This window comes from Thunnus albacares, chromosome 6 (genome assembly GCF_914725855.1).
Source record: "Thunnus albacares chromosome 6, fThuAlb1.1, whole genome shotgun sequence".
NCBI lineage: Eukaryota > Metazoa > Chordata > Actinopteri > Scombriformes > Scombridae > Thunnus > Thunnus albacares.
The window spans coordinates 34,692,479-34,710,487 of NC_058111.1; the positions used below are offsets into that span (position 1 = coordinate 34,692,479).

General features: G+C 39.8%; 1 protein-coding gene across 3 annotated transcripts in view; it reads right to left on the reverse strand.

Moving 5' to 3' along the window:
• Positions 1-18,009, reverse strand: part of LOC122983710 (kinase suppressor of Ras 1-like) — a 65,405-nt gene that overhangs the window by 26,059 nt on the left and 21,337 nt on the right. The window contains exon 1 of one of the 3 annotated variants that reach the window (XM_044353726.1): positions 15,594-15,888. The exons of 1 other annotated variant lie outside the window; for it this stretch is intronic. Coding sequence is in view for 1 of the 2 variants with exons in the window: in XM_044353725.1 (XP_044209660.1) it covers positions 5,971-5,973 (3 nt within the window). In the remaining variant the exon portion in view is untranslated. Of the gene's footprint in view, positions 1-5,970; positions 6,055-15,593; positions 15,889-18,009 lie in introns of those variants that run through there. One more of the 3 variants, XM_044353725.1, reaches the window with a different exon arrangement.

Sequence of the window (18,009 nt, forward strand, 5' to 3'; positions counted from 1 at the left end):
TAATCGGTTTTCTTTTCATATGCTGTATCTGTGACACTTTGTTTACAGGGCTCGTAGTTTCCTATCATTTCCAAGAAAAAAACTGACATGAACTGTAATAATTTCATTCATTCATGTAATTCAAAAAAGAAAAAAAAAACTGTACGAGTTCCCAAATATGTCCTGAATATATGAATTACAGGGAAATGTGTATAAAATGATGCACAAGAAATCTATTTTATATTTGATGTAATGCTGCAGCAATAAAACAATGGCATCTTGGCTTTGAATATTTCACTATACTATAAACTTTCACATGTTCACTGAACATCACAAATTGAAATCTAATATTGTAGGAGCATGAGTTGGTAGATTTTTCTTTGAAGAGGTATCTAAACTAAGTAACCTGGGAATTGCTTGCACCTGATATAAATGACAGCATCATCAGTGTGATGTAGCATCAGTGAAGACACATAATGTGACCTTTTGATACAACACAATATGTGGCATTTTCATACAGTGTGGACAAGTTTTGTGTGACACAATGATAGATTGTGCTAGTAACAGAGATTTATCTTCTTTATAGATGAGAAAAGTACCCTGCAGTCCACAGAGGCGTACTCATCCAGATAATCATGACAGTTGGACATTAAAGCCAAATCACATTTTCAAATAATAAACTTGGTAGAGGAGCTCCATGCACACCACTCTGCACAGTTTTGCCTTTCTCCTTTTGCACCTGCTGAGAAGACTTTAAGGTACGTAGACGCCTCAATTCACCAGTATTCTACATGGTGAAATGATGTACAGCAACTAACTAAATAAATAAATAAAAGTCCAGCTAGATTTACTGTCAATCATGAACTCATCACATCTCTTTTAAGCAGCTGGTGAGCTGGACACAAGAGGACGAAAATTACTGTTTTAAGCCTGTTTCCCCTTGTTTAATGATTTGATGAATAATTACCACCATTGCACATAGAGTAAAGGGCCAGTAGAAGACAAATAAGTTATTTTTAACTGTAAATCATGCAAATATATTCCAGTAGAGCCCCAGAATATAAATATAGAGCTGGAAATGTGCAGAATATGTCCCCCTTTAACAGAAAACAAAGAGTCTAAAATACAATGTTGTTAATGAATCATCTGAGCCAATGACTGCAGTTACATGGACAGACTCGTGTCTAAACCAGATTAAGACACAGGTGGACAATACTCATTTTCCTGACAACAAGCAAAAATGAGCAAAGCATCTTGTTGACAAAACCAGGTTAGGAAGAGAATGTTTTGTGTCAGATAGTTGCTTGTTTTAGCTAAACAGCTGTTTTACATTTCATGAAAAACTGGTGTTGTCCACCTTTGTGTCTTAATCTGATTAAGACTGGAGTACTGTGGTCCATGTAAACACAGTCATTACATTAGTGGAAAGCCAGGTGTTTCCCATCATACGCTGAGGTTTCATTGTGGGCAGAGAGCAACTGCAGCACCTGGCTCTGAAAACTGTAGCTGCCTTGAGCTTAGGGATGGCTTCTGATAGCTAGTTCCATTTTGGATCTGGTTCCCAGTAAGCAGAGTACCTGGATTCATTCAACTCAGATGCTAACAAATCCCTCATCAGACATTCTATCCCTCCTCACTATTAGTTATTAGCAAAGAGCAATGGTTTAGGCTAACGTGGCTGTCGCTGGTTAATGTTTATTACATAATGGCTCAAGCGTGTATGTTCTCTGTGTATAGCCAAACACTGCTTGTGAATGAAGAGACACATCATTCTGTAACACCAATGACTGTACAACCACCACGTGGTCAGCTGATCACCTCTTGTCACTTTAAGAATCTCTCAGTTAAACTTTGATTCATATCAGATCAACATTTGAATCTGATCAGCTTGTGAATCAGCACTGTCAGTATTTGGAGTATTTTAGCCTTTTTACTTGCAAATTCAATTTAATTCAATTCAGTTTAATGACCTCACAGATAAACTGCTTGAATTGTTGAAAGGTAATCAATAATTTTTGATAAGTGTTTTTGATACTGGATTCAAATTTGATACAATGCTATCTAAGTGGAGCCCATCCCTACTTGAGCTTGTGAGCTTATTGTTTTCATGGTCGAATGAACCCAACAGAGAAACCCGAGAACCTGACTGAGCCCTGTTTCTCCTGCTCTCTGTGCATCTGTACAGTAGCCTTCACACAGCTTAAAGGACAAGTTCACAATATTTCAAGTGTGTCTTAAAACAACAGTCAGGAGTCTGAATGAACATTGAAACATGTTTTTCTTGCTGTAATCATTCCTCCTGTTCATACTGACCATTAGAAGATCTCTTCATGATGCACTTACAATGTAGGTGATGGGGGACAAAATCCACAGTCCTCCTTCTGTGCAAAAATGTATTTAAAAGTTTATCTGAAGCTAATATGAAGCTTCAGCGTCTAAATGAGTCAAATCAAGTAGATATCTTTCAACGTTACAGTCTTTTTAGTGCCAAAGTCCCTCTTTTTGTTACTTTACTTCCACCGCAGCTCAGCAGGGAAACACTGTCTGAGGAAACACAAAGAAGGGATTTGACGCTAAAAAGACTGTAAATGTGTCAGATATCCACTTGATATGACTAACTCAGACTGCTGAAGACTCATATAAGCATCACATCAACTTTTAAATGACTGTGTGGACACACTGTGGATTTTGGCCTCCATCACTTACATTGAAAGCACCTTTGAAGGGGATCTTTTAATAGCCGGTATGAACAGGAGGAATGATTACAGTGAGTAAAACCTCTTTCACTGTTCATATGGACACCTGTTTTAAGACACACTTGAAAAACTGTGAACTTGTCCATTAATACACGCATTAATACAGATAACACCACCACACCCACACACAGTGTATTGATGGCATTTTCTTCATATGTACTCAGTTTAATATTCCAGGAACTGTGACTTCTTCAGTAACTTGTCCTCCCACTTTTATTGCTGTTTATTTTGCCAACTAAGTCTGTCCAACTCATGCGGGGACTCTCCAAATGAAGGGGGAGGGATTTATTTGTCATTTGAATCAACTCACATGGGAAGAATTTTCACACAGTAACACTCACAATGAAAAAGTGGAATAGTCCTTAGGAGTCTCGGCATTAATGGGTTATCTCTTTATCACCACTGAAACCTAAAAACAGTGTGGTGGGTAGTGTGGGTAGTTAGAGGGGGATTACACCCATTACTTGCCCTCAAACAGGAGTTCTGGGTACACTACAGTATTTAACTGCTACAAAGTCTAAATGAGCTTCAACTGAAAAAATCTGATATTCCTCAAGGTCCAGTAGAATGGGAGTGGACTGCATATTTCCCAGCTGTACATAAACACAAGAGACACACACCAAACAAACACCAGCTGAGCACATTCAGCAGGTGGTAATGTGTGTGTGTGTGTGGGGTGAGCAGTGTTTATGTGTGTAAGACAAAATAACAGTCAGGTGAAATGGTGTAGGGACTGTAAAAAGACTACCTATACAGTACTGTGCAAAAGTTTTAGGCACTGTAGATGTTAATTAAAGTTCTATCCATCCAAGATACCATCAGGGAAGCGTCTGATCTGTCCTATATTTATTATGCAGCATGACAACCAGCCCAAACATCCAGCCAATCCATCCAGATATTCCACGAAAAAAAGATGTAAGAGATGCATCCTCAATACACTGAGAGTCCACCCTGCTAGTATTTCCCATTAGTAAAGGAAGGATGGATGGCAAAGACTTCCATGTTAACAGTTTGCAAGCGTTCATGTCACTGCACAGTTGAGAGCAGTTGTATCAGAGCAGAGAGGAGTTGAAAAAACGCCCCCAAAGCACCTCCTTCATAACATTTTGACCAGACACCAAAAAAGTCGACATTATTAATTATTTTCATTTTAATTTAATTTTCTAATATTTTTAAGTTAAACTGTTTGAAATACTAATATCTAATCTAAATCTCTAAAAGTCTACAAATATTGTAATCAGCTTAGAAAATAGCACCCATGTGTATGTTTTTGCTGTTGAATATCAACTTCCTGCTGGTTGCTAAAACACCCAAATTCCCAGAATAAATATGGAAGAGGGTTGGAAGATTGCAGGGTTGGTTGTGTGAGGGTTGAAAGTACACTGCATTAGCAATATAGTCATTTAGAATGATGGACTTCGGCTGATGAGAGGTGTCCATATTTGTTTGCTTTTTGGGGCACCTCTGCATCAGTAAGTCCAGGTTTAAATTGGTGTTTTCAGAAAAATTGGAGCTTCCAGTCATAATCAAACCCAATTCCTGTATGACATGGAAACAGCATTTAAGGTTTAACTGACCGAAACATATCAGAGAGGTTCCCAAGTGTTGCTGATCGATGTGGCTTGCTAAAGAGGCAGAGCTGCCGGCTCTGTGTATTTACTGGGAATGCTCCACATTCCTGGAGCCTCTGATCTACCCACTGAGAACTCTGCACTTGGTTTGTTTTCTCAGTACAGTGAACATCAGTGAAAGGTGGAGGGATCTTCAGTAAAAAACTTCAGTAATGAAATCTATAAGGGAGTCCAAATATCAGTACTGATGTGGAGTTTGTTGTACAGGTGATAATGCTGATGTAAGTGATGTTATTGGCTCAAGCATTATGCTCAGTGTTCCTTTACTCTCTGATTTCCAATTTATACAGAATGTGAAGCATGTTAACTTTAGCTTTTACATCTAGTTTGTGTGTGTGGCACTACCTCACCTGTTCAGTTTGTACTTGTTGAAGATGTGGATACATGTAAATGTAAAATGTAATACATTGGGTATATACACTAAACACTGTCATGGTATGAAGTCACGGGTCTTGTATCTCAAAGACTCTATCAGTGAACTCATCCAAACAGAGATTTCATAAAAAAACTCCAAATGGCCCATTGCTCCTACAGCTGCATCTACATCCTAATAAATAAAATCTATATATGTAATGATCAGAGTGCTTTCTATACCAGCGCTGGTAAGAGCTGAATCAAATAAGCACTGTTATATCAAGGGTTGGACACAACTGATGATCCTGATGAATGAAAGTATCCCTGCAGAACTGATCAAACCATCATGACTGCTGTGTGGCAGAATTGAAATGTCAATGAGAATGTCAAGTTAGGATAAACACTGTACTAAAATTCTTACTCACATGATATCTCGCTGTTCATATGCATTGCACGTGCTTTTATTTTTTAGAAAGAAGGAGGGCGGTTTTCATTTAACTCAATGTCCATTAAAAAAAATTAAGAAAGTAAAGGAAACAAATATGGGAGAAACATACTTCACACCTTGCAAACGCTGACGCATACCGATACCTGGGCAGTGCCTGGGCATGCCTCAGCTGGCTGTGTTTACAGGTGACGGAAACCCAAGAGAGGAAGGAAAATAAAGAGAAACACTGACAGAAAGACAGGACTCTGAGTGAGAGGGAAAGACTTTCCTTTCACACCAAAAGGTGAATCGCACAGAAACATGTCAAACCTTCTATACCAAAATGTCTTCCTCTGATATAAATTACTGGTTTCTCTCTCTCTCTCTCTCTCTCTCTCACACACACATGCGCACACACACACACACACACACACACACACACACACACAAAGAATTCTGGGTAAACAGTGAAGCTGACTGAATGGGAAGGGTAATGTCCACACAGGCACATGAGTTTGGATATATGCCTCCACCTAACAAGCAAATAGGAACCTGTCCGGAAACTCACCCCTGCCAGCACTGATACACAAGAACCAAACAGCTGAAAACACACACACACACACACACACACACACACACACACACACCAAAACTGACAACACACATTGTAACCGCCTCAAACAGCAGCACTATTCCACAAAAGTTCTTCATCCGACTCTCCAACAGTGCTTCTGGCAAATAAGGAAATAAAGGAAACACTTTTCCTAACCCTGAAATCACAGATTACATACAGATACAGTAGAAGGCTGGTGCTGTACTTTACCATGTTGACAGGATCTACTGCGCATCGGAGCCTCTGCTTTCATAATCCAGCTGTTGTTACAGAATAATCCGTGAGCGCAACAGGCTGCTGGGAAACACACTGACACAGAGCCAGCAGATCTTCCCAGAGCTGTTATCACACTCCCTGTTTTTCTCCTCCCTCTTTCTTACATTTCCCTCCCTCCTCCCTCTCTCTCTCTCTCTCTCTCTGCAAGGCTTCTCAGATAGCCAGTCAGCCACTCTGTCTTCCTGACATACCGACAGTGTGCGTTAGAGACTGGTGGCGACGGACTGAGGGACGCCTAAGTCTCACTGAGGAAGAATGAGAGTCATTACAGTTTCATTTTCATTCAGTTTGGGATCTTAGTTTAGTTACTCACAGCTGGGTGTGAAGTTTCTTTTTATAAGCTGTGGTAATTCATAGTGAGTGCTTCTGCCTTTCAGTACTTTTTGTTATCTAAGTGAGTGAGTTTAGACACCAACCAACACAGGACCTTTTTCCTTCTATCACTCCATTCAAAGTGTTACTGCTGTGATAAGCTTAAAAACAGCTGCTGTAGTTAACCTCTTTACATTTCCGGAAGCTAATGTTTTTCAGTGCACATGTCTAATCAGTGCTGCACCCCACCCTTCTTCACAAGAAATCCTCCACTTCCTCTGCAATCCTGCGTGCCTTTTTTTCCACTGTATCATTCTCCTGCACTGTCCAAAGCAGGCCATATAAGACTAGATGGTAATGAGAGGGTAAGGAGGTAGGAGAGGGTGGGGAGGGTGGGGAGGGTAGGAGGAGGGGGGGGGGGGGGGTATCTGCCAGTGGTTGACAGGAAACTGAGAATTTGAGCCAAAACTGGTGATGTAAGAGGGCAGAAAATACACACCGCCCAGAAACTCTATGGTCACCTGTTAGTTGTGACTTTATCTCTGTTGATTGTGAACACAGTTTACAGGCCAGTTCTCATAAACTTACAGGCACAGCTGAGCCTAAAAGTACTTTGAACCTGCAGGCCTTTCATGTGTTCATGTAGACTTTCTGTAGACCTGTCCAGCTAGGTGCCACAGTGTTTTTTGGTCTCAGAGCTCAAACTTTCACTCTGTTTGTTCAGGATGCAAAGTTCTGCATGGTTCTGATAGAGATAACAGTGTAGTCAAGCCAGTAGACAAAGGATGCACTACTGTTAGTCAGACTAAGACCCCTGATATAGCATGGCACTATACATACTACGTCCATGTAGTGTGGGCTGTGCAAGTATTACATTTCACACTATGATTAAAGTGGCCAAAAATGTGAATTGACATTACATGCTGAAGAGGCACAAATCTATTTTATTTGCCTCAACGTGACTCAGATCTGATTTTTTTCATAAAAGTGTAAACAAACCAAATCAGTGTTTTTCATATCAGATCTGGACCACTTGCATTCTGTCTGATTCATGTTGTTTTCTTAATGTCTCACTTCTCTGCACATATCACCTGTCATCATCATTCAGTGTCGGCAGCCCAGTAAAATAAACATGAGGAAGAGCAACAACAGCGACTAACGAGGAAGTTTCATATTTGTTGGGCATTTATGGAGAAGCTTCTATTCAAGCTGAACTGGGAGAAACTTTTCTTAGTGAATGCTGCACAGCCATGTCACCCGTGTTCATTATTTGACTGTCACACAAATGACGTTATTGTTGTTAAATCTGTGCATGCGTTGCAGTTGAAGACCTCAACGGTGTTCACACCGTCACCTACAAACATGAATATGAATCAGCAACACAAAAAGATCAGATCTGACTGAAAAACCAAATCACAACTGAGCATTAATGTGAACGTAAGCATACATTTTACAGATCTACTCATGTTTTCATGTTTTAATTTCTTTGTGCTGTTAATGGTTAAAATAGAAACATGCACAGAACGTAAGAATGATGGACCATGACACAGTACACTGGGCTAAGCCACTGGCACCACCAGGCCCTCTGCTATGGATGGGTTCTAGATCTAGTTCCTGGTTGACAAAATACCTGGATTTGTTAAGATCTACCAATAACTAAGCTCTTAACAAACCTTTTTTTTTCCTTTCCTTGATCTTTTCATTATTAGCAAAGACCTCTATAAAACATATAGGCAACAGCTTCTCATCTTTAGATGACTCTCACTGTTGCTGGTTATATAAACCGAAATGTCAGACATTAGCAGCAGCAGATGTTTCTAATCAATGTTAATTCTGCAGTTTATAAAAACAAAACATTCTCTGCTTAATGTGCTCTGTGCAGCTGGCGTCTGTATTGTGAGAAGACACATCACTCTGTAACACCACTGCAAGACAGCCAGCAGACTGTAGGTTTGTTCTTGTTCACAGGGACCAACAGAGTGGAGACTCTTCTCTGGGAATTGTTTTAAAGGTAGCTTATCACCTCACGTGCCTTTAAGAATCTCCCAGATAAAATTTGAACTTCATCAGCTTCATAATTGTGACTCAGTATTTGGAGGAAGTAGCTGGTACAGTATAGTAGGCTACAGCTGTTAGCAGAATGTGTGGATTCAGCACTGGGTTCAAATGTTACTGAACCCCATTCCTCTGCACATGACCTCTGTACTAGACAAATGCAACAAATGCATTTTTTAGTTTTGTTCTCTGCTGGTCATGTGATGCTAAATAAAACCTTCACCACAGGCAGAGCTGAAGCTACCCCCTCAGGAAGAGATGTGATGTAATAATATGAGCAGTGATCTTGAGGCTGTGAGTTTCCTCTTAGTAAATTAGTAAATTCATGCTCTTCCCCTTTACATTACAACTATGCATCAACACACATTGCAAGTATACCAAGATATAAGCACAGCTAACTGGTCCTGCTGTGCTAACTCTGCCTCTGTTTGACCAGTAGAAGAAGCTTCTTTGAGGTAAAGCAACATAAAACTGCCGATTAAGGCAGGTGTCCTCTGTAAATGACAGTCATTACAGTAATGATGGTAACAGAAACTGTTGTTGTCATGGCTGACAAAGTCAAAGCAGTACACCAGCACAGCCCTAAAGTGGGTGTGTTCAGACAGAACACAAACTGAATTTTTAGGCACAACACAACTGCATACAATGCAGTCAATGGAAAGATGCTATTAGAGACGTTATTACAATTGCTGGAATTTTTGGAGAGAAAAGCGGAGAGACTGGTGGGAAATAACAGAAAGAACAGAGTTTCAGGTGAGTTCTGAGTTCAGCCAAAGGCCAAAACTGACACGGTCCCACAGACACAGTCAGCGGGTCTGTTTGCTAGCTAGCTTACAGCCAGCGTACAGTTGGTGAATAAATACAAATAGTCAAATTTGCGTAGATTACTGGTGGATTATTTTAACGTGAACTCCATATTTCTACTGCTTGCTCCTTAAGACCGTCCGCACACACGTTTGCATGGACCCTTGCAGACAGGAGCAGCTCACTAAATTTACGCCACATGGACCTCAGCAGACCCTCAGCACTACACAGATGCAGAAAGTATTTGGGCTTAGGAAGTCAACCAAAACATTGAATCAACCACAAAAAGACTGTAAATCCATACTACATTTCTCAGTGAAATGAAGACAGTTGTAGATAATCTTATTTACAGTTAGAGAGGGTCTATGTTTCAGATCAGTTCACTACATAACAATTGTGATGATGGTCAGTGACCTTCAACAAAATGATCCACAACATATCTTTCTGAGGTTAGGTATGATAATAAGGAATAAACCCATCAAACTGTGTAAGAGTTGACAGTCATCTACCACATTTATGCTGCTCTGCCTCTTTCCCAGTTGTGTCATAGCCATGTAAACAAAGCTGCGGCTAATAACATTAACAGAGTGATTCAGGGTAAACAAATAAGCAGACACTGACACTAGTTAGTAATAATGCTGGATAACTGGCACACCTAGATCAAACTGTTAGATTTGATTTAGTTTATCACCTGCAGATTAGATAATAAATCATATGAGCTGCAGCTGTGTTTATCCTGCTATGACAGAGCAGTCTGTCCCTACAGACTCACTGAGTCTGCAGCACTATTGGTTAAATCTGCAGGACTGTCCCGTTTGATTTAAAAAGAGCTATGTCACAAAGGGCCCTGTGATGACAAACAATATCATCACAAGGTCCACTCAGTAGCTGTCCTGCAGCTTTCAACAGTATTACATGATCTTCATAAGCAGATGTAGCTGTCATGCAATTGTAGAGGTTTTAATCTCCATTATTTTGGTATGATTGAAATCTCTTGAACAGCTACTGAGTGGAATTTGCTTTAAGATTGTTTTGTCAACTGTTGTTAAGGTTAAGAATGAGCTTTAAAGACAATCCACAAATATGAGCACTGTAATGTCAAAAACTAGGATGACAGAAGAAATCTGTAATAACTAGAGGAACAAAAACTAGTTTAGGTGTACATACGGTACCACCAAGCACTGTGTCTAGTTCTTTGTTCTATGATGGCTTAATCATGTCCATTTGATCGAACAACATTAAAGGATCGAGAGCTTTTGCTCTGTTCTCTCTCCACAAACACACAGTATCTGGGGCCTTTGCACCCTTTTGCATTCAGGAACTGTGATCATGCAGGTGACGTCAGGTTAAGTCTGTGAGGGTTCAGTGCTTAGGGCTTAAGGTGGACATTGAACTCGCAAGAGCACATTCCATGAATTTTGTCAGAAACTGATGTCACATCTACATCATGTTGGATGGAAAAGGTGTCTGATTCATGGTTATGACCTGCAAGCATTCCTGTCATCTGACAACTCCAGATGATGATTGCCAGTGTTACTAATAAGGAGTGCTATGTTTTCACTGAATGAAAAGTTATCAAGGGCTGAGTTACAGTTGCATGATGGGCAGATCATTATATATATATATATATATATATATATAATCTTAACCACAGATCCACATGATAAAAAGATACAACTCACCTGCTTCTGCCTTGATGCGACAGACTAATGAAAACAGATGAGTAAAGGAGTTTCTGTCTCCTGTTGCTGACTGTTATACTATGATTAACAAGGACTGATTTCTTCAAACCCATTCAGGGTAAAGAATCAAAATGACATATTTTATAAAATCTTTGTATCTATTACATAGTGTCCTTGGTGGTTTAAGCAATTTGACAAACAAGATTTAAAGAAACTCCAGTTTGGTTGTTTCCTTTCAATTTGGGCACATAAACATACAAGGATAGGCTTAGGTTTGCTCTTTGTCTTTTAACCACAATTTTGAGACCACTCATTCATCTCTGTCATCATAAGAATGTGAAAACAGCCTTGTATCTATAAATGGAGGGATTTGTATGTCAACAGAACACTTTGTGCAATAACTCAGACACCACTTCACTTTAACAGTTCATCTGAAAAAGGAAGAGTCTTATTAGATGCCATTAGGCAGAAGAGATCACACCCCTATCTCTCTTTATCTCTGCCTCGTCATGCCTTTTACTTTACTGTCAAAGTCATGTAAATGTTGTGAGAACACGTTTGATCCCAGCTCTGCCCCTAGGGACATTGCTCACCTCTTCCACAGTAATACAAGACAGAACACACATGCAGAATGTGAAACCGGGGACATAAATGCAAATGAATTATATGAGAGATTGTAAACAACAAATGGATCCTTTTAATAGTCGTGTATTCATAATGCATGGGAAAGCATTGCTGCTACAAATACTGCTGCTGTCAAACGGTATAAACTAGTAAACAAGACCTGAAGTCCCAGCTGGTGGCCCCAAGAGGCAGCAATGTTTGTTACACCCAGCAAATCTGTGTTGGACTTACTGAACAATGTAGGCTACTGAGGACAAATTGAGCTTTGGTAAGCTTGAGTTTATACTGCACTGAGTGTATCATTAAGTTTCAGAGGACGGGTCATAACAGGGATGGGACAAAGTCATTGTTTTGCAAGTCACAAGTAAGTCTTATGGCTTTTATTTGACTTTGAAGCGTTAGGAGACCAAATCATAAATGCAAAGATTTAATTATCATGTCAATTGTGTCAAGAGCTCATTGGTTGTTTGCAAAGTTAATGTCTGCCAAACACACCTTTCCCTCCTGACCCCTTATCATTGGAAAGAAAATGAAGACATGACTCGCTGCCCACTTCTGTATAAAATCATATTTAAGCTTTGGGCTTGGAGGGGATTTCACATGTTTTTTTTTTGATTTTGGGGAGTCTAAAGCCACCAGATTTGTGACTCTGACTGGTCCAGAGTCCAAGTCAGGTGATTCGAGTGCCATTGGGCCATTGGGGCATTGGGGGGGGGGGGGGGGGTGTTGAGTTACAGGTTAAAGAAGTGGGCTTGTTACCGACAGAATCTTGGTGGGGAGAGTGAAAGAGCAGGGCTTACTCATTACTGCCGTTGTAGTGCCCTTGAGCAAGGCTCTTCAGTGGAGCTGCTCGGTGGCCAGCAGATCAGACTGTGTTCGCAATGGGCAGCTACCAGGTGTGAATGTATATAAGTGAGTGAGGGTGAACAGGGAGTTTCTGAAAAAGAGACCATTGCTCTAAGTGGAACTTCCCTGGATAAGTAAATGTTGCAAAAAGCATTCAAACTGTGCATGAATACAATGAGTTAAATAGGATCAGGTCATTAGATTTTGCCATTTCTTGTATAGAAGTGAAAATTTTGGCCTGATGGTGGTCACTAAAATCATTAGGACTCATCCTCAGGGGGGCTTGAATATCCTAATATGTTGCTCTGGAACAAAGGATTGCAATCATCAGGTCGCACCACAAGCAGTGCAAACACAACATGTGCATATATAATGCACGTGATGATTTGTATAAAGTGATACTTGGTCACACACTCATTTATAGTGGCTGACAAATACAGCCCTCACAGACGTGGTCAACAGAAACCAACAGCAACCCATGTCACCTATTATAATCTTATTCTGCTCGGTAGCCAAACATTCCTGCAGAGTGACTCACAGCATGAACTGAGCCACTGTTCACAGAATGACCACTGTAGCTGGTCAGGACACATATTATCTGCTCCAACCTGGACCAGGGAAACTGAGGCTACTGACACACAAACTGTACTGTGGGGCAGTTTAACAATACCTCTGAGTACAACAGTTATAAGAGAGGTTGTACTATGGTCTTGTATATGTCACACCAGCTCTACCAGAAAGGAGACTGCATGCTCAACACCATGCATTATAATTACATACTGTGTATTCAAGTATTGTGTTTACCCCTCAGACCCAGCATCCATTGTGATGGACATCTAATATTTATTGCTTTCAGCCAATCAAAATGCACAGTTTTAACATTTTACTTGGCCCAGTAACTAACCAAATGTCAAGTTTTTCCATATAACCTGTCAGGTGAGAGGGTAAGGCATGACATGACAAGACACGCAGACACCACTTTCTTGAACATTTTACTGTATTATATCACAGTGTTTCCACTAGGTTGAGTGTGTTGGCCAGGTGGGGGCGGGGAGTGGGTGGGGGGTGGTAGACTCAGCAGACTGTACATTTACTGCCAGACTGACAACTTACCACTAACTTTTTCCTCTGCTGCGCTCGTGTTCACCGTCACCTTTCTGCCGCTCGCTCTCTCACTCAACCTCTTACTCACCCACTACACACACATATTACACACTGCCCTATTCTTTAAAAGGAGCTACACTACCAAGCGTTTCCCAGACAACGACACAGAGGTTAACTCAGGTTTCGGAGCAGCGCTGCACAGAGGCTCCCAAACACTATTGATTTCTGAATTAATGGATATTTGGCGTTATTTTTGGCATTAAAAAATTTTTTTTTTTTTTTTGGCTTGGCTGGGGTTCTCGTTGGCCTGGCGGCCCACCAGGCCTGTGCAATTATAGGGGAAATACTGTATCAACATACTAAAATCTTCATATTAACAGTTAATTTGCAGATTTCTTCACTGAGAACATGATTTTTTCAAAATTGAATGTCCATGCAAATGGAACGGGAGACTGGCCTGAGGTGCTTGTACTTTATTTGGGTATTGTCATTTTATATTTCAGAACAGTAGTGGAAAGTAACCAAGTACATTTACACATTTTCTGCACATAAGCACAATTTTGAGGTACTTTGTACTTTACTTGAGTAATTCCATTTAATGCTACGTTATCCTCTACATTTTGGAGGCAAACATTGTACTTTTAACACTCAATTTATCTGACAGCTTTAATTACCAGTTAATCGCAGATTCAAATCATGAATACAAAATATAATTAACTAATAAATTATGACATAATATTATAGGTTAAGCTACCTGGCAGTATATATATAGTAGTTACAATTAGCCCAAACTTTACCAGCTACAACATTTAAGTAATCCTTATGCATGAATGCATCCATAGTTATGGTTCAATAACAATTATGATTCTGAAATGTGCTATTCTGCCTGATGAGTACTTTTACTTTTGGTACTTTGAGTATATTTTGATGCTAATACTTGTATACTTATACTAACATTTTGAATGCACTTTTATTTGTGTAAGGTGTTTCTTCTCTGTGGTATTGCTACTTTTACTTAAGAAGATCTGAGTATATCCTGCCACTGCTTGAGAGGGTAATGTTGTTCATTTTGCTCCACCGCATATAGTATCTGACAACTACACAGTACTTAATAGTTACTTTGCAAATTCTTATTTTACAAAAAAATCAATTCACATAAATATGATACATTATTATAAAGTAATTCCTACTTCAACACTAAAATGCTGCAGCGTTAATGATTATCCAACATTATAATATGTAGTATAACACCCTCAAAAGGGATATAAGATACATAAAAATAAGCCTTGGGCTTCAATCTATTCCTTTTTCTGTCATTGATTGTGTGAATTTTATTGTATAAAATGGATTGGTGTAAACATGTATGATGATGTTTTGTCAGTTGAATATCCACACAAAGTTTTGTTCCTCAAATGTATGACGAACATAAACCATTCATTCATTCATTCATTCATTCAAAAGAATCATTCTGTATTAGTAATTTTATTTTTGATATTTAAATATATTTTGCTAGCAACAGTTTTACTTAATTTTTAACTGCAATACCCTTTCTTATAATAGAGTATTTGTTAATTGTGGTAATGATACCTTTACTGAAGTTAAAGCTCTTACTACTTCTTCCACCACTAGTTGAGCAGAATATTTTCAAATTTCCAACTTCTCTGTACATGTATCATATTCACTTCATTTATTGTGTAAATTTATCCAGTTTATCCATTTATCCAAAGTGCAGCATATCATTTTGTTGTCATCTCTGGCCAGATGTTACACAGGCTCAGACACCAAAACAGTCTGCATGCAACTCCAAAAAGCAAGACAAGACACACCAATGCAAAACAACATAGAAATCACAATAGCGAACCACAATAGTGAATTTCAGCAGTAGAAAAAGTCCACAGACAGAGTGACACCTGCAAGATGGCAGATTTTTACTGATTCACCTCCTTAAATGGGAACTAAATTTCCAGTATATGCTGAAGTCTGTAAGGACAGATTTCACTCACACTTCAACAGAAACAACACACTCCTCTCTCTCACTGACACATAAATATCTACACCGTGAACTAAAAAGAATTTTAATCACTTTGAGGAAGTGTCCTAAAGAAGAATTGAATGTTGACTCGTTCCTACCTCAGTGTCCTACATGTGATTCAGTGAGGTTGGGTAAAAGTCCAGCTGCTCCCATGCAGGCTGACTGTCAGTCTGAGTGTCTCCTGCTCTCAGCGTCTCTCAGCCCACCTGTCACTTCCTCCTCAACACAGTATCCGGAAAAAAAAACTGAGTCACCCCGAAGCACAGCTCCAGCCCTGCCTCCTGTGTTTGTGTGCACTATTGTTTACAAGGCGCTGTCAAGACTGCCGAGCTGTGTGTGTGTGTGTGTGTGTGTGTGTGTGTGAACCTGACAACATGTGCATGCACTTGTGCGTGTGTGTGTGTGTGTGTTGGTATGTGCAGAGTCTGGTTTGGGTGTGTATAAATAGCACACTGGGCAGGGACAGAGGCTTGCAGAGCAGCTGACTCAACACATTCTAGTTTGGGTGAGTGCTCATCACACAGAGCAGTTTGGCTGGAGCTATTCAAAACACTGTCCAACCAGCAGCCCTCACCAGCTCTCTCTACCTAATGTTCAGCCCATTCACGTCTTATGTCACTCCAAGAAATTCAGAGTCACTGAAATTAGAGTTATCAAAAGCTTTAGAAAAACTGTTAACCGTCCTTGGGCCACTTATGAGCTGACATAAGATCACCTTTGTGATTTCTGTTATGGCTAATGTGATAGCAAACTGTTGAACATCATTTGAATTGAACCACCATGTCAGAGCTCATGTCAAAGCATATAGACAAAGACTGTGGCTGTATTCTGAGAGAAATATCTGGATCTTTAGATGCAAGACGTTCCCAAATTCTTCACCAGCTCAAACTTAAAAATCAAGAAAACTTGAAACTTACACTTGAAACAACACTTCAACTGCTTTCAGTGCTCTAAGTTCAAACCCTTTCAGTGTGTCAATTTCAGCTGACACCTCAACTGCTTTGAGCACTTCAACTTAAACTGAAACTCCCACACAACATCGCACAAGCAAATTGTTCACATTTTAAGATATTTTGACCTTTCCAGTGGAAAGATTAAAATAGAGTGAGTGTGCACACATCATTTTTTCTGCACTGAAGTCTAATACACAATATTACTAGTAATAATCACTTCATCCCTGTGTTCATCACTCCTCACCTCCCCGTCTCTGTGCTGAACTCTTAAATCATTTTATCCCTTATATTTGTAAATAGGCTGGGCTAAAACCAGTTTCACCAGTTTGTAGCACATAGTAATTAAAGACTCAGGGCATACACCCACACACACACACACACCATCATGTAAATAGTAAAGTGGAATCATTTACCAGTCTGGTTACTGATAAATGATGTTAATCATCAAAGTTAAGTTAATGTCGAAGTTGTCTGTGTGGATGAAACCTTGACGTCAGTCAGGGAGGAGGACATGTGGGACATGGCCACGACACCACAAAGACACATGAAGAGGTTGGTAAGAAGGCAGGGTCGCTAATAACTGTATCAATTCTTGAAGGGCAATTCTCAAATTATAAAATGAATGGTGGGTCTCTGTTTTCTTTGTATCGACATGCATTCACACCGGGTTGATGCAATACACAATCCTGCCAATAGTTACACACTATTCCACTGATCTATAGAAATGTAGCAATGCATCAGCAAAGGTAGGGAAGAAGAAGACTGCAAGCTGGTAAACATGGATGTAAACAATGCAGGATTTAAAATACTTTACTTATTGACCTTACTTTCACTGTGGAGTTTGCTTGCAAACAAACAATGTTTAAGTTTAGATTGAGTGTTACTCACCATAATGCATTCCTTCCTCATAAAACATTTGCAAAGCAATATTTTAATATTTAAAATCCTGCACTGTTTACATCTGTGTTTGCTAGCTTGCAGTCTTCTGCCTTTGCTGGTGCATTACTGTGTTTCTTTGCAAGTTACTGCTGCCAGCTGTTGATCAGTGAAATAGTGCGAAACCAGCAGCAGGAAAGTCTATCATCCTCTGTGCATCCTCTTCTGTACAATGCAAAGCGATATCGACAAGTCCTCTGTCTGTGAATAGACACATAATGCTCAGGATTTCACACTAGTGCACATTTACATTAGCATGCAGGCTTGTCATGCAATCCAGAACCACTGAGTCACTGACAGCTTCTGTAACACAAACATGGACAAACAGTTTTCCTGGACTTTCTGACATCTTAAGACCAAGAGGCTTTGTCTCACTTCAAAACCCTAACATTCCTACATGACAGCCAATGAAATCCACAGCCTTCTAGTGATAGAACGCCTTTATACTGCATATAACATATAATTTTATTTCATTTTTTATTTTAATTTTCCGCTGTGCATGCATCTCAGTCTAAGGGCATGGTACTCTGCTGCAGAATGCTGCACTGCTCCCTCCAAGTGCAAGTATCTGAGGTCCCAAGTCCTCACAATGCCACTTGATTTTTTGTATCCAAATCATTTGAGT